Here is a 22,383-nt window from a genome sequence, read left to right as displayed (position 1 = left end):
ACATTTGAAAAATCTGTAATTTAATAAACCAGCAAGAAAAGTAACATTGCAACAAATCACGCTACGAACCACTCGCTGTAAACACTTTTTTTTTAATGAGTTTTAAGCACAGGGAAAAAAATGAACATTTGAAAATAGAGAAAAGTAACATTGCAACAATTCACGCTACGAACCGAAAAATGAACATTTGAAAAATCCGTAATACAAAAACTAACCATAAACCACCAAGAAAACTAACCTTGCATGAGTCGAGTTCTGGTATGAAGTGAGGAGGAACTGGGTGGAGAACAATCCGGTCTTGTCAGTTGAAGACTTGTTGCGGGATGTAGCCTTCATCCTCCACTAATTTTGCGAAATTTTTCACGAATTCTTTATCAGCTTCAGTGTCGGAACTAGCAGCCTCTCCATGCCTTACCACACTATGAATGCCACTTCTCTTGCGAAACTTTTCAAACCATCCTCTACTGGCTTTAAATTCCTCACTTTTGCCACTCATAGAAGGATAGTTTTGCAGCAAATCACCATGAATCTTCCTGACTTTTTCGCATAACATCGCCTCGCTTACGCCATCCCCTGCAAGTTGCTTCTCGTTCAGGCACACTAGCAACAATTTTTCCACCTCTTCCAGCACTTGAGGCCTCTGCCTGGTTAACACTGTAACTCCTTTTGCAACATCAGCTGCTTTAATAGACTCTTTCTGCTTTAGAATAGTCAAAATCGTAGATTTTGACTTCTTGTACTTGGCGGCAAGATCAGTAACACGAACACCATGCTCATACTTTTCAATAATTTCTTTCTTTACTTCGATTTCAATTTTCTGCAAAACTTTCTTCTCACCACTCTTCACTTGCTTAGAAGCCATGGTTAACTGCAAAAGCACATGAAATACTGTAGAGCACAAAGAGTTCACAGGTAAAGCACGCACATCTGACTGAGAACAATGAACAGGGAGAGGCTGAACACGTGCTTATACAGTAATCGGCGCGTATGAACCGGAAGGGAAATGAAATAGAGCACAAAGAGTACACAGCAAAAGCACACACGCACGTGCAAGCATGCACGTCTGACCGAGAACAATGCAACAAGTGCAGAAATCATCGGCGCGCACAAACCGAAAGGGAAACTGGCTTGTTCGTATACTGAGTGTGTGGTCGTGAACCGAGGTAAAAGTTTGGCAAACTTTTTGGTCGTAAACCAATTTGTACGTGTACCGAGACGTTCTGTCCGAGGTTCCACTGTACCTTTCTCTCTACTTTGGAAACAAATAAAACACTTTGTTTCTCTGTAAACCCGCCTTAAATTTAATAGGATTTGGTTACTCTAGGATTTAAGTGGAAATAATACCATAACAAGTCATCTTTAGAAGCTATGACCTATAAACTGTAAAATTCAGAATTGTTTTGAGACTCAGGTTCCCTAAGTAAATTGTGGTTATTAATGCCACTTGACCAAAGTTGTATAAAAGTTCTGCTCTGAAGAAGCAGAGTAAGATATATTACTATCTATAGTTTACCTACAGAAATTGATATTTTTAGAAGCATTTTTTCTGATACATTTAACTATCTGCATCACCCAGGATATGGAATAGCTTCTGGAGTACAGCTAATGTTGTCAGGCTCTGATTGCTAGACACAATATTCTTCCACCTTAATTTAAAAAACAAAACTGAGTACATGCTATAACTGGTATACTTCTTCCAAAACTCTTCTTGACTGTAAACCTAAAAATCCCAGACATGAATCAATTGTCTTATGCGTCAGTCTGTAGGCTTCAGACCCAGAAACTGTGCAGCAGTTATTATGGAATGAAAATTGGTGACTGAGCCCAGAGTTCCACTGTGTGGCTTGAAATGATTATGTTTCTACAGGGTATAATTTCTAGCATATGTCTTACCTACCTGGGGCCATATAAAATAATGTAATATGATATAAGTTAATATAATAAAATTGATCATGTGGCAATTGATTTTTGTGGGGACTCCCAGCATTTTTCCTGTGTTAGATTAATTGGTAACTGTAAATCGGACCCAGTGAATGTGTGCAAAAAGGCCTGGTGATATGCTGGTACCATATCCAGTACGTGGTTAATGCTTCCTAGCTGATGTCCCCTGGGATAGACTTTAGCCATCGGCAAACCTGTACAAATAAGATGGGTTTGGAAAAGTTGTGTTGTAATTGTCTGAGCTTGCACTCAGTGAAGAAGACTATACAAAAATAAACAAAGTTGAATTGAATCACATGATAATGCTTTCATTTGTACTGGTTATATTTAATCATCAAAAAATTAGAAAATGACTTGTTTAACATTTTAGTGGTGGTTACATGTTTATACTGTATATGTGTATTACGTTAACAATGAAGCAATTTATATAGTTTTGTCATTTAAGTATTTATTAAAATTTTATTTTTTTCATCAGATTTTGGTGTCTTAAACAATCAAAAGGGTTTTGAAAACATATTTAGTTTTCAATGTCGAAAAAGTTTCATGTTAATACTCTGAAAAGACGCATTGTGTGGTACTTGGCATTCCTCTTAATTTTTTTAAGTTAAGAGTATTTGTTTTTTGTTTTATTACCTTTTTTCTTTTACAAGCCAAGGTTTTTGTGGCCTAGTAGCAAAATTAGAAAGCTATGCTGCTTCAGCAGAGAAATAAAGCTGTTCCAATCCACAGCACAACTTCACAGAGTAGTATACTGTATGAGTGTGCATTTGAGTGTGTCTAGTGACAGACTGGTTCCTGCAGTACACTTTCTGTGACCAAAATAGGCTCTGGCTTCCCACAACCTTAAAACTACACTAAAAGAGTTTAGTAAATGGCTGCATAACAATCTCAAACCAGCTTTGTGCAATTTAGGGTCATAGTGGGAGAAGAAGTGGGCCTGGTGTCTATCTAGGCAACACTGGGTAGAAAGCAGGAACTAAACCTGGATAGGGTATCAGTCCATCACAGGACCTAATTTATTCACACTCCCACAACCACACAAAAATGCGGCCGGTTTAGAACTGTCAGTTAAAATAGCATTTGTAGAATTTTTTAACAATTGCGTAATTAAACCACTATGGCACCGTACATTCTGTATGATTATTATGTAAAGTATATTGTATATAGACAGTGGATTCATAAAGTATTCAGATAAAAATGACAAAAATGGCACATTTATCCATTCAACATTCTACAACACAAAGTGTACAGAATGTGAAGGGTTTGAATACTTTCAGAGTCCACTGTACATAAAGAAATAACACAAGTCAATAATTTTCCATACTTTCTTAATACTTTTGTTTGGAGTTGGCTGTAGAATGAAGCTATACCACAAACAGATTATGTTCAGTTTTACACATTGATTCAAATGATTTTTCATATTTATCATCAAAATTAAGCAGTAGTGCGATCATTCATATGTACTTTCTGACAAAGCCACTTGCCATTAAATAAAGTAGTAATGTTCAATGGCAGTGTGGATGATTATATTTGGCTGTCATGCTGGTCAGAGTGGAGTATGATTGATGTCTGTTGGCACTGGGTGATGCAAGTGAAAGGGAATCCTTAATGGAAGTGCATTTATAGAATGCAAGCCTAAACATCCTCTATTTACAGGGTTTCAGTGTAAAGACAAATAATTTCAAAGCTGTCTTTTTGAATCTATAAATTCAGAAAATTTGAAACCATCAGGAAATTATCAGAGGATGGGTTACATAGAACCGAAGTTTATCCTAGCAGCATTGGATGCAAAGTGTAGCCCAGCCCTGGACAGAGCATTATTAGTTCATAGTAGTTCTCACTTACATACACGCACTCACACACAAAGCTATACTGGGCCATTTTTTTTAAAAAAAAGACAGTTAAATTAACACTTCTTTTGACTTATATGAAATTATGTGAGTAAATCATGAGACAGAAAAAGGCCATGGAAACACAAACAGCATGAGCAAACTTCATAAAGGGTAAAGACAAAATCAGTCCAGTTCCAGAGCACTAACAATTTCACTGCTATACTGCCCTGCATTTGAACATTACTTAAAATTTATTTACCAACCTTTAACAAAAATGTTTTTTTTATATGTTAGTACTAGGGTGTTGTACCGTGTTAGCCATTATGAATGTAGTGAAAAGTCAAGCAAAATGACACCTTTTATTGGCTAACTAAAAAGATTACAATATGCAAGCTTTCGAGGCAACTCAGTAATTTGTCCAAAATAAACTATTAGTATTATTATTAATTAGGCTGCTCTCCGGTTCATGTTCTGAAATTTATTAAAAGAAACTTGGTGCGTGTATTTGTTTTCCTGCTGTTTAGCGTGCTTGTGGATCTATTTTTTGTGATCACGTTAATTAAAACACATCAACAAACATCAAATAACAAGTAAGTCCTAAATTGAGTTCAGCAGTTACAAATGAATTTTGTGAAACAATATAAAAAAAAACCCTATTGCCTCCAGAGTGTTCCTGTCACCCCGATGTTTCACCCAGCCCTGTATAGCAGTAACTAAGAACAACAGATAATGATGCCAGAGCAAGTCAGTGGGAGAGGTGCAACCCATACAACACACACCAAGGGAAAGGAAGAGAGAGGTAACTGAGAGCCGGTACTATGAGCCATTCAACATTTGACCTTATTTCATTATCTCAAATATAAAACAGCTGAAAACAATAAACCTTGCTTGTTAAAGCAGTTTTAAGCATGCTATTTGAGTGATCTACGTTGCAAGTGTAACTCCTCATAGGCCATCAGTTTCCTAACTTTCCATTTTATCAGTCAGACAGTTATAATATAATTTAATGACAATATATAATCTTATAAGGAAGAAATTCACATGGACATGGGGGGAACGTACAAACTAAATGTAGGGAGCACTCGGGATGTAAACTCCAGTCTCCTTTTTGAGAGGCAGCAGCAACATTGTGCTGCTCCATATGTTTTATTAGAAGTATAATTGTTTATCTATCTAGTTGTCAGTCCCAAAGCAGATTTGTTCCAGTGTAGTTGTATAAACTAGATCATAAGTGATCATGTAAGTTATATGAATATAATTTTTGATACTGAGTTTATATTAAAAGGTGCCTAACTGATCTATATTATGTCTTTAGATCTTTTTCAGATTTTTCCAGAATAAATAAGATGAAGACGAAAGGTGTATTAGTTCTTCTTACTTTTCAGTTCTGTTGCACATGGTTTGCAGATGCTGAGGTCTTCACCTCAATAGGTAAGTGAATTCCTATAATGGTCCTTCTAAGATGCCATTACAAAGAGTTTTGCAGTGGTAAATGTTATAAATTACTTAGATTGTCTTCGTATAGATTTATTAAAATTACAATTAAATACATAATGAAACATAATTTGGAAACTACACAGTCAGAGAGTAATATGACTTGTATATATTTATACCAATTTAAACAGAAATTTAACTAGATTGACATAAGCATCAAAGAAATCTAAAAGAATAGCATGATAATTGTGACTCTGAAGGCCTTAGAACTTTGCTGTGAACGTCGCCTTCAAGTGAGTCCAACCTTAAACATGTTTGACGTAAACAACATGAGTGTCACCTTTAGATGAGCTCTTTTTTTAAGTCAAAGGCTATGTGTTACATTTGGCTAGATATGCAAGTATGAATTTGAATGTACCCTTTACATATACTGTACTACTACTATAGCCACTCATCTCCTGACTAATAACTACTCTTAATTATTTTAAGAACAGTGTGCTTGAGTATGCATCAATTGTTTCAGAGTTTGGTTTTGCCCACATCTTCACAGAGTGGACAAAAACAATTGCAGGGACTTTTTATGTTTGTGTTCACAATCGTAATAAGCCTAGTCAGGTACTGAATTGCATGCCATTTTCCTTTTGAAATAATATGCAATAATGTGTGCATTTAAAGTGGTAGATCTACACTATGTGGTATTATAAATACATCAATTCTTGTCAGTTTAAATAAACAGAATCATAGTCTTCACAAAATGCATTTTACGTGATTACTGTGTTATAAAGATGAGGTAAAGTTGCTCTTTTGTTGACATGTGCTACCAAGGCTGCAACAACTCTGCACAGATTTTCTGGAAATTTCACATTAATTCTTGATAGTTTTAGTGCTTTACTTACATTGGCTGATAGAAAAGAACATGTATTAGGGGAGTTAAAAGAGTGAGGATTAACAGTTGGAAAAAAGTTCCAAAACAATGATTACATACGACGTGAGCAAACTCCATTTTGGCAGTTGTTCCATGTTTGCTTGGAAGAGTTTCATGCCTGAATTAGTGGAGAACAAAATATTTTGCAGAGCAGCATTAATCTGGGGTTGTCAGAATCAGCCTGCATTCACGTCTGAAGAGTCTGATTTTTAACACTGGCTTGACCTTGCTTAGTATACAGCATTAATGCAGCTCCTTGCACAATTCAACAAATTTATGTGTGTTCAGATACAACCATTTTTCAGACCCAGATAACTTGGAACCGATGGTGTATCCCAACTATGATCCACTTAATAACATTATTGCTCATTGAACATTTCCTTTGTGATAGCAAGGTGGCACAGCAGATAGATTTTCCACCTTTCAACAGTTGACCTCCAAGTAAATTATTCCTGTCCTTTTTTTCCTTCATTCTGTTTATATTTCTTTGTGCTTCTTCCTACAATCCAAAGACAAAGCAAGTATTAGTCATTACAAATTCTGAACTGGTACAGAGTGGGATAGTATATAGTGTAATGGACCACATATCCCACTGAAGACTAATTTCTGTTGTATATTTTGCAGTACATGCAATATTGACATTTAAATGTAAGCATTTATCTTACAACGATAGATCTACTAAAATACAGAATTTAGTGAATTAAGGCCTAACTAAAACACTGCATCAGACAGAATTCTACATTGCACTTCATTGCATCATTCATTTCAATACAGAATTCTTGTTACCGAAAGCTTCAATTACTGTTGCCATTAATATCCCTAAAATAAAGTAAACGAAAGGCTAATTATATGTTTAACTTTAGTTTTTGTGGAAAGGCAAGGCAAATGCACCTCAAGTACTGTATTAAAAAAAGTTTTAAAGGAAAATGTACAGTTTCTTGAATTGACAAGGAATAATGCACATGTGAAGTTAGTCTAATGCATACTGTATTACAGAGAGGCAGAGTTTGAATTTATAATCTGATTAAAACTATTATTACTTTCCTTTTTTGCAGGTCAGATGACTGACTTGATCTTCACAGAAAAGGAACTTGTCCATTCTTTAAAAGAATACATTCGGGCTGAAGAATCTAAATTAGAGAAAATCAAAAGGTATCAGTAAAAAGAATAATCTTTACTCAGAAAGGATTCCCCTGATCAGGTTTATGAAAAGACTGTTATGACATATTTCTTCAGAAATACTTAAAAATACCGTGTAGTTTATCAAATCTGTTGTTCTTATTCTAGGTGATATTTTTGTTCTTTGCCCCAACACTGTGTTTGACTTGAGAGTGTCCGTATTGTTAACTGTCAGAATATAAGCAGATTTATAAATTGTAATATTTTACCATTTGGCTACAATAGAAACATGTTTTTGTTTTCACGAATAATATAATACAGATGTTGCACCACTTTACTCATATTGTGAACTACAGGGGGACTTCCTGAACAAGTCGTCAAACCCAAATAACAATCAAAGATGTCAAATATATGAAACTAACTATGTGTGCTTTAAAACTAACCATATCTGCTCCTTAGTACCCTGTTCTTTCTTCTCCCCACCATTCGTTTCCTTGCTAATAACGTGTCTTCTAAATCCAGACTGACTGCCATATGGTTGGAAAGGGTTCTGGCTAGTAAATACTTATGGCAGTGTCCCAGAAATCACATCTGAAGCCTCGGATGCTGTATACAAGCCCTAGGACCATATGCTTAGAGATCCTTCTGGCAGTTTCAGGACTTCTCACAATTCCGTTCCTTGTCCACCCTAGACAGAACGAGCTGGAGCCCAGACAGGCTATTCTCCACAATAGCTCAAATGAGCCTAAACGTGTAGCAGTGGGGTTACACATTACAGTCTAGGGATTTGGGAGGACTGCAAAAATATTGATAGAAGTTCCCCCATTATATTCTTAGACTGTTCAGGGCCTTGTAGGGCCATAAATTCATCTGATACCTATAAACTGGATTACTAACTGTAATCCTTTTGCAATGTAGAGTATTGTGAGTGGGGCATCTCTGTGAGCCAGGAACAAAACTGTTTTATTTTACAAGATTAAAGGAAGGAATGGTCAAGTGGAGAATGCAAATTATGAACATAACAAACAAAAAATTATACCTTACTGCCTCTCTTGGTCTCTATAGGTTTTAAGTCTATCTAGTGGTATGGCTTGTGCACTTTTTGCAATACTGTGCAACAAACACCAAATAACACTTGCACTTTCTTACCAAACCTTGCAATTCTTGTCTCTCTCTCTCGATAATGTTGGCTGCACTACATCTATATTAGTTGAATCTTTGCCCAAACTCACATGCTAACTCCAAGCTTGGTGTGCCACTTAAGCTGAGGTTGCTTTATGTCATATACCTGAGGTTACTTCAGGAGTAAGAAAGTTCTGAGAGCATCTAACTAGAGCTCCCTTTGCTGCCTCTATATATCCCTAAATCACTGAGACAACGTGTACAGTACATTTAATAGCCCATAATCTCCCTGATCTCATCTGTACTTCATAACTACTTCAGTGCTACCGAGTACCTCCTTCAGGAGCCCTCTTTCTTCCCATACAACCAACTATTTTTGTGAGTTGATTAAATGCATTGGCACTTGGAGAAGCTAAATAACCTGATTAACATATATATCAGGAATAAAAACTACTTTATGATACGTGATTCATTTTCTCTTTTTGTGGATCTCTAGCTACAAATATGCAAACCGTATCACAGACCTTCGCTTCCATGTGTATATATATATATATATATATAAAAGTAAAAGAAAAATAAAAAAAATAAAAGGGGGTGCCCCAAAACCCCAAACACACCACACCAAACCAGTTCCGGTTGCAAAATAAACATTATTTCTCAAAAATACCTGCATGCGTCCTTACTGGGTCCACACCAGCGGAGCATTGTCATCTATTATACTAGGGGAGGAACTGCTCTGGATATCCCAGCCCCACCTTATTATCCACAATCTATCATGGCTGGGTATGCCTCCTTCCATAATGTCCTTCCATTACGGTGTCCCATCTGAGAAAAAGTCTAGCGCAACACTTACAATATATAGCTATACTGGGTGTATATATACACATACATACACAGTATATGCTGAACAGGTTATCTAGGTCAGAGCCTTAATATACAGTATATTAAGGAGACACAACCCGGTTTAGATTAGATCCTTGAGTGTATGCAGAAGCAGTAAGGCAAGCTTGCTTACTTTATTTGTGGAATCTATTAGGTGGATCATGATCTCCCTTTCTGTTGTAGTTAGTAATCAAACAAAAACAGTTGCAGTGGGAAAAGTTTAAAAACCTTTAAGATATACTTGTGTTTTCCCTGTGTAATATGTTTGGCCAATGATTGATTTTTTTGGTCTTATTTTTTTCTTGATTTTACTTTTAGTTGGGCAAGCAGGTTAGATGTTCTGACACGCTCTTCCACTTCAGATCCAGAAGGATTCTTAGCTCATCCTGTAAATGCATACAAATTAGTGAAGCGTCTCAACAGTGAATGGGCAGAGCTGGAGAATTTGGTTTTGCAAAACCCTTCTGATGGTAAGACATAAAAAGAATACAGTTGCTTCAAATGAAGAATATTCAATAAGGAATAATTGTAAGGTTTGTTCAGTCTATATTGTATCATTATTCTCAGGATTACAGTGTATTTCAGAAGAAATTCTTGCTCTCAAACCTTTGTGCTAAGTAATCCTGAACTGGGTGTTAATGACTACTTTTCACAAGATTGCTACAGTATATATGTAATATACAGTAAAGAAACTAGTGTTAATCTTGACTTTCAGCAATGTTACATTATATTTAATGTGTGCAATACTTTGCCTACCTATTTTGAGGGCATTCTAGAATGATCCATTCAACAACTTGATAGTACGGTATGGTAATATAATCTGAAAAGAATACAATAGACAACATATTTGATTTCTCAGTAATTTCAACAAATTGTTTCTAATGACTAAGCAAGATACATTTACACTTTCTAAAACATATTTATTCCAAAAGACAAGTAAAATGCATAATACACATTTATAAACCAGAGAAAAAGAGTGGCACCTGTGCAGATCAGTGGGACTGGATTACATTTTCAGAATTAATTATTAAGCTACTTTTCAAATCTGAGAGATAAGGGTTTAGTGTAAGCAAGAAATTATAATAATGGTATTTTATGTTAGCAGTGCATTCTGATTCATTGGTATAAAATACTGTATATTTGTCTGGCCCTGAGAAATGCGTTGTTCTGAAATGCATTGGTCTAAGGGATATGATTTTGACACAAGGATATTACTGGACATCATGGAAGACAATACAGGATATTCCCAAAATATACAGTCTCCTAACTTGTTGGGAGGTGGTTGTTCCAGCTTAGCACCATGTCCTCACAGGTGGCGCAGTGGTAGTGCTGCTGCTTTGCAGTAAGGAGACTGTGGAAGATTGTGGGTTCGCTTCCCGGTTCCTCCCTGTGTGGATAGCGCTTTGAGTACTGAGAAAAGCGCTATATAAATGTAATGAATTATTATTATTATTATTATTATGTTGTTCTGCTCCCCTATCTCCTGTTCCCTCTGTTTTCTGGCTCTACAAAGAGCAGAGATTACAATTTTTTTTTTATATATAAAAATGAATAGTTGCAATTCAAATTTTAATATCTATAGATAAACCCTGACTATTTAGGAACAATTTGGTCAGGTTATAAGTCATAATATGTTCACCATTTAATATGTGACTTGCGTCTGTTCCATTAGAGAAACAGATTTCGTGTCATTGAGATCATTCCAACAGTATTTGAACTGTCACTAGTCTGCTTTGTATCTCAGATGCTACTGTGAGTAGTACTACTACCACTTTACTAAATGTACTTTTTAATGCTGAGCACAGACGCGTACACGCAAAGTAAATAAATCAGAGCAAATCAGCATTGTGGAATTAAGATATTAAAGGACAGTGCAACGTAGAATTGTCAAAATAAATCAAATTTTTAACATTTTTAGTAGGTGGGAAGTGACTCAGTCTAGCTATGTAGTGTAGATTTAGAGTTGAGTCATTTCTGTGTCATTTAACTTCATGCACAAGGGTCTCTTGTAAAGTTTCTCAACTGTGTGCAAGTACAGTGCTACTTACATGCAACTCCTACAACTGTTGCTGTTGAGAAGATTTGTGACATGTCTTATTTGAACTGTGCCAAAAAAAGTAATATAGTAATACTATAAGAATGTCAAAAAGACATTTGGCCTGAGTTGTTTGTTTTAAGTATTAGGGTCAAGATCTTGAATAGAACATACTGTAAATATTAGTATAGGTGAAACAATAGTTATTTCCAAATTTATAGATTCATAATCAGTTTTTTTTCAGCTCAATTTAATTAATATAAATACAGCACACTTTTATTTATGGGCTCAAAACATGACATAATATTCTCAAACCTGCATAATTCAGTTCAGGCTTGCAAGAGGCATGAAGCAAATCAAGAGTGACTGGCAGTTAATCTCGGAATCTTCTTACTTTCACTTTCATACTCTGGACAGTTTGGAATTTTAAGTAAACCTAACATGCATGTCTTTGTGGATGTGGCAGCAAAATGGGACTACCTGGAGGATAACTGGCATAGTCACAAGAGGAACTTGCCATCTCCCCACAGACAGCAACTTAAGGTAGCAGCTACAATAACAGAATACCATGTAAGCACATGCATACCAGTACTGGACAGTTAAAAGACTGGAATAATGTACCCTGCTCTGATGAATCTTGATTTCTGCTGAAGCACACAGATGGTGGGTTCAGAATTTGTTGCCAACACCTACCTTGTGTAAACAGTCCAGGCTGGATATGGTGGTGTAAAAGTGTGGGGAATATTTTCTTGGCACACTTTGGGTCCACTAGTACCAATTAATCATTGCTTCACGGCCACAATGTTATCATCCTCTAATCCCCACTTCCCACATGATAATGCAACAGGACACTTCATAATCATCTCAAACTGTTTTTTGTGAACATGATATATGAGTTTATTGTTCTTCAGTGGTCTTTACAGATCTGAATCCAAATGTGAAGCTGACAAATGTGAAGAAATTACATAATGTGATCATGTCAACATGGACCTGAATATCAAAGGAACGTTTGCAACATGTTGTGGAATGCATGTCACAAACACTTGAGATTACTTTGAGAGCAAAAGGAGGCCCTAACCAGTATTAGTATAACTAGGGAGCAGAACTCCCTTATGTCAAATCTTTTATCTTTAACTGAAAAATATCAGAACATAGTTGTTATTAGAGCAGTAGAAGACGAATTTCAAGTCTATATTTTATGGTAAATGTTTGGCATTGTCATTGAAAACACTGTAGTTGTACCTTTAGTTGACCAAACTTTAAAAAAAAGCACTTAACACATTGATTAATCACAACACATTCTGTGTTAACCAAGTTATTTTTTAACTATTGTGTACTTGTTAAAATAATGTGAATGGTTTAACTAAATACTTGAACTATGTTTTTTTTAAGTAAATATTAATTCATAGATTAAATATTACATACAGCAGTTAAACAGAACCTGCCCGATTTTCCTCATCTCGTACCTTCCTCTATTCTGGAAAAAATATTGCTCAGCTATGAGGACTCAGACAGCATTTCTGCAATATATAAAACCATTTTACAGTTCCTCCCTTTCAAAGATCCAAGAGGACAATAGGAAAAGGATCTCTCACTCAACATATTAGAAATGGAGTGGAAGGGAGCAATGCAGAGAATTCACTCGAGCTCCATATGTGCAAAGCATATAATTATTCAACTCAAAATTATACATCAAGCTCATCTGTCTCGCTTAAAACTGTCCAAAATGTTTCCAGGGCAAGATCCAACCTGCGAACGCTGCAATCAAGTTCCAGCCTCACTGGGTCACATGTTTTGGGCCTGCACCAAATTAACATCATTCTGGACAAAAATTGTTAAGAGCCTTTCAGACAACCTTGGAGTCACAACCCCCCCTAACCCCCTAACCCATTAACAGCTGTTTGGTGTTCTTCCAGATGGGCTTAAAGTGGAGAAGGACAAACAAATTGTGATTGCCTTCACTACATTATTGGCACACAGACTTATTTTGCTAAACTGGAAGAATCCTAACTCTCCTCTTTTAAGTCATTGGGTAACTGATGTTGTATACTATTTGAAATTGGAAAAAAATCTAATTCACTCTTGGAGGATCTGTGCAGAACTTTTTCAAAACCTGGCAGGATCTAATCAATAATATTTTAGAATAAGCTCTTAAAGCACTGAGGAAGTAGATTCTCTTCACATTTCTTTTTCTTCTCCATATATCTTTATCTGCCTATTAAACTCATCAATTTATTTATTTTTACTAGCTTTAAGTTTTACTCCGTTGGCCATGTTCTCTTTCTCAGGGGTGGGGGTCAATTTGTTTTCAATCCTGTTTTTTGTAAAAATTGATCTATTTGTATGGAATGATGACAATAAAATCAATAAAATTTAAAAGCAAAAATAATAAAAAAAAAATGTGTTTAGTTTGAATTTTGTTAGGCTTCTTAAAATACCTGAAGATACAAAAAAGGAAGAGTTTACATTTAAAATTTATCTTGTTTTTAGGGTTTATATCTAATATATCCTTGCAACGACAATTTTTTCCCGATGATGAGGATGAAAAAGGAGCAGCTAAGGCTCTGATGCGACTTCAAGATACTTACCGCCTGGATCCAGAGAAAATCTCTAAAGGCCAGCTACCAGGTACACATTCATGCCTCACCAAAATTATGTCTGCTTCCTTGGTTGTGTGTATGTGTATATATATATATATATATATATATATATATATATATATATATTATATATATATATATATATATATATATTGTAAGATATGGTGCTATATTGCGCCCGACCCAACATAGATTCACACGGGAGGCACGGGTATAATAAAATAAACTATTTATTTTTCTTCAGCTGGAGGGCACGTCTTCCCCATAATCCCTCCAGCCACAACACAGTCTCAAGCACAGTACTTTAAGCAAATCGCCACAAGTCAACACACTTTATCTTCCTCCACCACTCCTCCCTGGCAACCTCGTCCTCTTCCTCCCGATTCTGGCCGCTGAGTGGTGGTCGCTGATTCCCTTTATTGGGTACCTGGAAGGGCTACAGGTGCTTGATTGCTGACACCCGGCTGCACTTCCGAGTGTGGCGAGGCGAATGTCCAAAAGGGACCAGCAGCTCCTGCTGCAGCACCTCCTGGCAGAACCTGTGGAACCCAACAGGGCTGCACAGAACTCCCATCCCCATGAAGCCCTGGGGGAGTCCGAGGCACTGCTGCAACCCAGGGAGGCTGCCATCTAGCGTCCAGGGGGAGATACTGGGTTCCCCCGGTATATATGGTGATGGGGTGTCCCGGCCATCTGTCACAAAAAAAAAAAAAAAATATATATATATATAAAAAAAAAATATATAATATATATATATATAGTTTGATTGTTGCATGTTTTTGTTTCAGCCTGTGACCAGTGGTTAGCACTGCATGCTGAAAGCAGCTGTGACCTGAATTTGATTTTATGACCTTTTTTCTCTGTCAGTACAGAGTTTTCAAATTCTTCTCTTATACACATGGGGGGTTTTTTTTTCTGGGTACTGTGATTTACTCCTCACTGATACAGCTATTAACTGTCCATATTATGTTAATAACAGATTGTACATTTTCTCATAATTTGTGTGGCTATGGACATATGTGAATTCCATTGATCAATTTGTTTTGCATTCAGTACTGGTTCGTACCATATGACTATGCTAAGGCACATCTACCTGTTCCCTGCAATGCCATAATGAAAAAAGGCAAATTCATGAAATAAATGGGTGTATTTATTAGTAAATATAGCACAGAGGTACAATTGAATAAATGTTTACATTCTAGGCTGACATTCACTTTGTGTTTTTGCATGATGTATCTAGTGATAGTTGTAGTATTTCTGTGTAACCCTCTTGGACCTGGCCATCCAGTTTATATTACTGGGTTTTGGTATTTATCGTAATGCCAAAATTTCAAACTTCAATGCGATACTAAGAAATGTTTTGAAATTCAATAACCTATACATTATGTTATGTACCTCAATAAAAAAACTAAATAAATTATAATTTTGTATGCATTAAAATCTTTATGTTGATCAAAACAAATAATAGAAATTGTAGTCATTAAATGTAATACTTAATGTAGTGCAATCTTTTGTGAAAGGTAAGAGTAAAGTTTTGAAAACAGTAAAAAGTAAAGAAGTTTAGAAGTGTTTTTTTTTTTTACAATGTTGAAAACAAATACTGTTAATGAGGTAGTACAATGAATTATTACAAATGTCATTAAATAAGCATTGCAATCTTTTCTAAACAATATACATGAACATTTTAAAACAATTATTAAGTAAACATTCAAGTTATTGTCTTTTTTTACCTGCATTTTTTATTACTCTTTAATTTAATATTTTTTGCTGCTGGAATATGTGAATTTCCCCCTGGGATTAATAAAGTATCTATCTATCTATCTATCTATCTATCTATCTATCTATCTATCTATCTATCTATCTATCTATCTGTCTATCTGTCTGTCTGTCTGTCTGTCTGTCTGTCTGTCTGTCTGTCTGTCTGTCTGTCTGTCTAAGTAAAAAGAACGTTAATGGGACCTTTTGTAAACAATTGTTCAGAAAGCAACACAAACGTACCTGTAGCATATTTAAAGGCTTTGCATAAATGCAAACACTCTACGTTGCATTTTTGTGTAAATAAACTACAATGTCTTCGTAATTTTCAATTTTTTTTCAAGGAAGACTAGCATGTCAATGTGCCCTTCCATCAGGCATCCTTTTTGTTGGGCTGCAAATGTGCCCTGACATAATAAATATTCTAAGCACTGTTAGATGTATGTCGTGCAACATTTTTTGCAGTTGGGCATTGAAAAGTTTTAGTGCATTAAATGTTATAGTAAATGTGATGAAATATAATTTTAAAAAGTACTAGTACTAAATACTGTTCTTCTTCTTTCGGCTGCTCCCGTTAGGGGTTGCCACAACGGATCATCTTTTTCCATATCTTTCTGTCCTGGCCCATAAGTAAAACTAATTGCAGACCTCTGCCTTAATGTGTTAAATGTTTAACTGACTACAAAAAATGATTTAACATGTAGAAAAAAATGAACATTGCTTCTTTCAAATGCAACAGTTTAAAGGTTTATACTTGTTAATGTTTCTATAATTTAGAAATAGATACCTGTTGAAATTCTTTGTATTGCATGTCAGTTCTTCAAGCAGAGCCGGTCAACCCATTAGGCAATGAAAGTGGGCGCCATTTAGGTAAGTTAAGGGGTTTGTGCCTCAGATACCGAGGGGAACCATCCCCAACTTCTTGATGTCTCATAGTACTGCATAGTACTGAACACACACTTCAGACACAGAAGTACACCGAAGCTGCTAAAGTTTACATCTTAACACTTATGAATGTGTGGAAATGGGGTTGCAACTCCAGCCATGATGAACTGGAAGTGCATAAGTAATGCAGTTGCAGTATCAATACCATTAAAAAGTTTGTATTTATAGTAATTTAAAAATATTAAAAGTGTTCTTTCTCGATATTTCAGTATTTTTGACAACACTACTGGCTTACACCTCTTGCTGTTGGAACTCGGACCTAAATTAGGGTTTTGAAACAGATATAAAAATGGCAATTTAAAATTGTTTATGTCATTGTATATTTTTTTTTTATTCATTTTTAAATCTTCAGAATTTTGAAGATTTAATTGCATACCAAACCAAATTTTATTGTGGTACAATATGTATTATTAATAAACATAAACAATAAATATTCAAAGCAGTAAACAAGTGTACTTTTGTCATTACTAGGTATGCTTATGGATATTCAACTTTTGCCTGAATAAAGTTTAGCTGTTAATAATGAACAAGGCATAGCCGTTATACTGCTATCACTTTGTTTTCTCTGTTCCACATTTGCCCGTACAAACTCACACAATGAAAGCTAATTCTTTATTTAGGTGTGAAGTTCAGTGCTGTTCTCACAGTCAATGACTGTTTTGACATGGGAAAAACGGCTTATGGAGAGGAAGATTATTATCACAGTGTGCTTTGGATGCAACAGGCTCTCAGACAGATTGATGAAGGCGAGAAGTCCTCAGTCTCTAAATCTGACATACTTGATTACCTCAGCTACTCTGTTTACCAGATGGGTGACCTGGCACGGGCATTAGAACTGACGAGGCGCTTGGTTGCAGTTGGTAAGTTTTGTGCCTGCCATGGATTTTTTGTGTTTGTTACCATGAGTTGACTATTTTCTATCCTTTTCAAAGTATGTACTTTGTACACAAGAAAATACTACAGCTGCTATTACTAGTGATATATTGTGTAGACTTCAAACTTACAGCCAGAATTTACCATTTTTCAAAAAGGATATTGAATAACTCGACCCTGCCCTGAGTAAGCAAAATACCATAATGGATGGCTAGATCGACGAATGAATGTAGGTGTAATTGTTAGTGTCTGTTTCACAATATTATGAATGAAACATTCATTATTCTTTAAGGTGGGCAGGCACCTCCAGTTTAATAATAATACTGAAAGCCTCCCATTGACAAGTTATGTAAGTCTTCCATATCCTCCTTCATTTGAAAGTGAGTATAACAATATTAACTTAAAATAAAAACAAGCAGCACTGGGTAGCTTCAGTAGCAGCTGCTTTAGTTCAAATCTCAACTTGTTTTGAATTCTGAGACAGTCACCGTCTGTCTGCATTTTGCATGTTCTACATATTTTAGTAAGTTATTTTATTTGGATGCTGCAGTTTTCCCCTTTCTTTCCAAAGATCAACTAGCAGCTCAGGTCAACTGGCAATGCTAAACTGTCACTGCTTCGTTTTGTTACAAATCCCAATTTTAGCCACAGATGTCTTTATAATTTCAAAAGAGACACCGTCGTTGCTTGTTTTAAGATTTATTTGTAGAAAGTTAATCGTAAGACGATTCTTTTAGTGTGACTGATGCACATTTTGGTACATTTGTTTCCTTCTAAGCACTTGATGTTCTCTTTCTTCACCATTAGAAGTAATGAAAAAAAATGTTTAAGTGTGTGTTCTTTGTTCACAACAATAGACAGACAACTTTCAGATGTGTTTGTCTTCTTCCTGCACAGGTACGAGGAGTTTAACTACCCTCCTTGTTCAGTGCAGCATATGTCAAGGAAAATTTATTTAGCTTTTTATTTACTTTTAATCTGTTTTTTACTCACTTCTTTATGTTTATACATTACATTTTTAGGGTATGCTGTCAGTTTTCTTTTGGATAGTTGAATTTTCATTTAAGGTGTAACTTTCTGTTCTGTATGCTAATTCAGAACAGAGTAATACAGCATAGTGAGGTTAATGATCAACAAGATAGAAAAAGCACAATCCCAGTTTTCATCTATCAATAGGAAAACCAAAGTTTTTATATATGAAAATGAAACTTAACTATGTGTTGAAACTCGAGAATTAATTCCTTTAGTTTAAATATTTGTATGACAGTATTTGATTTCTTTTTAATATTTACAGTATATGTTAATAACTACATATAATAGCTAGTGGGGCGGCACGGTGGCGCAGTGGGTAGCGCTGCTGCCTCGCAGTTGGGAGATCTGGGGACCTGGGTTCGCTTCCCGGGTCCTCCCTGTGTGGAGTTTGCATGTTCTCCCCGTGTCTGCATGGGTTTCCTCCGGGCGCTCCGGTTTCCTCCCACAGTCCAAAGACATGCAGGTTAGGTGGATTGGTGATTCTAAATTGGCCCTAGTGTGTGCTTGGTGTGTGGGTGTGTTTGTGTGTGTCCTGCGGTGTGTTGGCACCCTGCCCAGGATTGGTTCCCTGCCTTGTGCCCTGTGTTGGCTTGGATTGGCTCCAGCAGACCCCCGTGACCCTGTGTTCGGATTCAGCGGGTTGGAAACTGGATGGATGGATGGATGGATAATAGCTAGTCTAGTAAACTTTAATATTGCTGCCTTGTCACTTAGTATAGAAACTACCACAAGGGGACAGTGCAGTCTATAACATATATCAAAGATGTTTACTTAATTATATCTGTAGAGCTGACCTGGCTTACCTCAGTTTTAGTCGTACTTATTTTATTACTTATTTTTTGACTGAAGCCTTTCTCCAAGGGACTTACAACATTCGAGATACAATTGGTTACATTTTGTTTGGTTTTTTTTCAGTTGGAGTACATACAGGTGAAGTGACTTGCTCATGGTCATGCAGTGTCAGTAGCAGGATTTGAACCTACAGTCTCAGGATTTGAAGTCCTAGGTCCAAAGCCTTAACTGTTACACCACACTGCCTGACAAGTATGTGCAATGTTCTTTCAATAAGGAGTAAGAAGTATGTCATTTTGAGAATAGCTCTCCTTGGCTGTGTTTTGAATTTTTTGTATTATTTTCTGTCTTATATACATGACTTATTATTTTGAGTTAGTTATTCCATTTACTATTCTTTAGATTGTATTGTATTGTGATGAAGAACCACCAATACTTCTGCCTCGTTTTTAGATCCCACACACCAGAGAGCTGGTAAAAACCTGAGATATTTTGAGAGACTTCTGGCAAAGCAAATGGGACAGGTAGCTAACACCGAGCAACCTCCAGTGACAGAGGCACCCATTGATGTGGGGACTTATACAAGGCCTGCTGACTACCTACCAGAAAGAGACACATATGAAGCGCTGTGCAGAGGCGAGGGAGTGAAAATGGTAAGTAAACAGGACAGGGAGAGGGATGGCATATTGATTTAAAAAAAAAAAAAAAAAACTATCTTGTTTAGAAATGCATATTTTTTTAACACCTCACAAATAAATGTATTATATGAGATGACTTGGTCCCAGCAGCTCTCAAGCATTTAAATGTCAGAGGCCAATGAACAAGTGCTTATATTACCTTTGTCAAAGCAAAAAGTCAGTAAAGTATGGTATTTGGCAAGGAAATAACAGAAACATTAGACTGATGATTAATTTGCCTATTTTTTATTCATCTTACATTATTGACCATTTCAAGAGGCTACATTCAGTTCTTCCATAGGTAGTTAGCAATTTCTCATTTTTTCATTACAGCTTGCTGTATTTATTTCATTTAGTTTATAATTGGCATCATGTCTCTTCATTATCATTTTTTGTTTAATCTAACACTATTGCTATTGGGAGAGAGATGAAAGGTAAAAGTGTGTTAAATGGGGGGGGGGGGGGGGGGTAATAATTGCTACTAGGTTTGGTTAGTGAGGGAAAGCATACCTAAAATGTCTGACTTAATGTTATGCCAGAGTAGAAATGGCAGGAAAAAGTGTGAAAAAATTATCAAGAGACGAATAGGCATCGTGTTGTCAAAAAGCACAAAGAGCCCCTGTGACGGTGTGGGTCGGCTCCACGCTACTGGTTCCCTCTGGGAGCCTTTTGAATTGGACACTGTCAATAGTCATGAAGGGGATGAGCTTGGCACATGAGGACAAATACGCACAAAGCAATGGGTATGCGCAAAAGAGCTCTAGTGCTTTTATTAAAATTAGTCCAAAACAGTGATCAAAAGTACAGTGCTTTCAAATTTCAATAAATAAATAATTCAATTAAAGAGTGGAAATCCATGAGATGTAAAAGCAAGACTTAAAACGATAATAAAAATCCCGTCACTGTCTTTGGGTCAGTGTTGCTTTCACTCCTGGATGAGCACAACTCCCTCTTAATCTCCCCAGCTCACCCATTGCTCCCTCAGCTGGTGGAGACTTCAACAGCCACGGTCTTCTCCAACCCGACCCCAGTCTTGGCTACCTCGAGCAGCATTGGCCAGACTGCTTGGGGTCGGTTGTGCTCTTGTCTTCCTTCTCGCTCACTCCGGCGTACCTCTGATCCCTGGAGAGGACGCAACCTCAATCGCATCCACTCCTCTGAACAATTAGTGGAATGATCCTTCCCTAGAATGCCAATCCTCTGCTCGGTCGTGGGACCAATCACCATGCTGCCTTTCCCCATACTAGCTGACTGGTTCATTCTCTCTCTCCACCCCAATGCTGTTTGTGTTCTCTTTTTTTCATTCCCTCTTCCAATCCTGTGCTCCCCTTTTATACACTGCAGAGTTGCAGGTGTGATCAGCTAATTGCTGTCCCGGGCCGATAAAACAATCAGACCGCCCGCTTGTGATGACAAGGCAATGCATGGTCGACTGACTGACTACCTCACACCAACCTGGAGAGAAGCCTTCTTCGCAGACGATCGCTTGCACCCGCTCCACTCACCAGCGCGAGTGCGTCCATTATTTATTTATTTATTAAAGCCGCCTAGTGCCATGGACCGCACTTCACTTGTGCCCCATGGCAAAAAAATGAATGCAAATTAAAAGGCAACCTCAATTTATAGTTGAAAAGCATGCAAAGTCCTGACTTCCTAAATAAATTATTGCTGTAGCTAAACCTGTGAAAAAGTTTGTTTAGTGAATCCAGAATCTTTAACAGAAGGAATACCTTGGCAACAACCTTTATAATGTCACAATGATGACGTGACAAATAGCCTCTTTTGGTTGTCATGAGGTAGCAACGAGAAGCTGTTATTATAAATAAAAGGGCATTCATTACACAAAATAATAGTGTAACAATGACAAAATACAACAATAAAAAAATTTTCAAAGTGAAATCAAAACTACAAAATATGTGTAGAAACTAGTTCTGTACCTCCCAAAATCTCTTAATTATAACCTCAAAAAATTGTTTTATTTTTTTTTCATTCATTAAAAAATGCTTGGCTGGCTTACTTTTACTTATTTTACTTGGAAATAAGCCATTTTTAAAACTTTTTTTTATTACAAAAAATATGTAGACATAGTACAGAAAAAAAACATGTAGTAATTGGGGGTTACCCTCTTCAACACTGACTCCGTACATAAGCATGACTGACACAGTGGCCCACAAGCCAGTGCTAAGCTACTCTGTGCCAAGAAGTGGCTTTATTAACTGAGTTATGTAAAAGCAGAAAAGTAGTAATTTTCTGAAGCTTCTGAGTAAGTTGACTGAACATTTTTGATTTGGTAGCCTTCCATCTTATCAACCTAACAAAAGCAGAAGTTGAAAGATTCTGTGAGTGAAAAGTACCTAGCTGTTGGCGGCACATTTACAACATCATTAGCTGTAAATAAATAAAAAGTCCAATTGAAATG

At 36.4% G+C, this 22,383-nt stretch overlaps 1 protein-coding gene across 3 annotated transcripts in view; it reads left to right on the top strand.

Annotated features, from left to right (window-relative positions):
- Positions 1-22,383, top strand: part of LOC114660240 (prolyl 4-hydroxylase subunit alpha-2-like) — a 67,109-nt gene that overhangs the window by 9,379 nt on the left and 35,347 nt on the right. For all 3 annotated transcript variants that reach the window (XM_051933471.1, XM_051933472.1, XM_028812797.2), the window contains exons 2-7: positions 5,089-5,204; positions 7,188-7,284; positions 9,574-9,725; positions 13,781-13,918; positions 17,211-17,450; positions 19,741-19,940. In XM_051933471.1, the coding sequence (XP_051789431.1) occupies positions 5,120-5,204; positions 7,188-7,284; positions 9,574-9,725; positions 13,781-13,918; positions 17,211-17,450; positions 19,741-19,940 (912 nt within the window). In that variant the 5' untranslated portion in view covers positions 5,089-5,119. The remainder of the gene's footprint in view (positions 1-5,088; positions 5,205-7,187; positions 7,285-9,573; positions 9,726-13,780; positions 13,919-17,210; positions 17,451-19,740; positions 19,941-22,383) is intronic.

Source organism: Erpetoichthys calabaricus, chromosome 11, assembly GCF_900747795.2.
Source record: "Erpetoichthys calabaricus chromosome 11, fErpCal1.3, whole genome shotgun sequence".
NCBI lineage: Eukaryota > Metazoa > Chordata > Cladistia > Polypteriformes > Polypteridae > Erpetoichthys > Erpetoichthys calabaricus.
The sequence above is the reverse complement of the archived record's forward strand: the minus strand, read 5'-3'. Positions and strand labels throughout refer to the sequence as shown.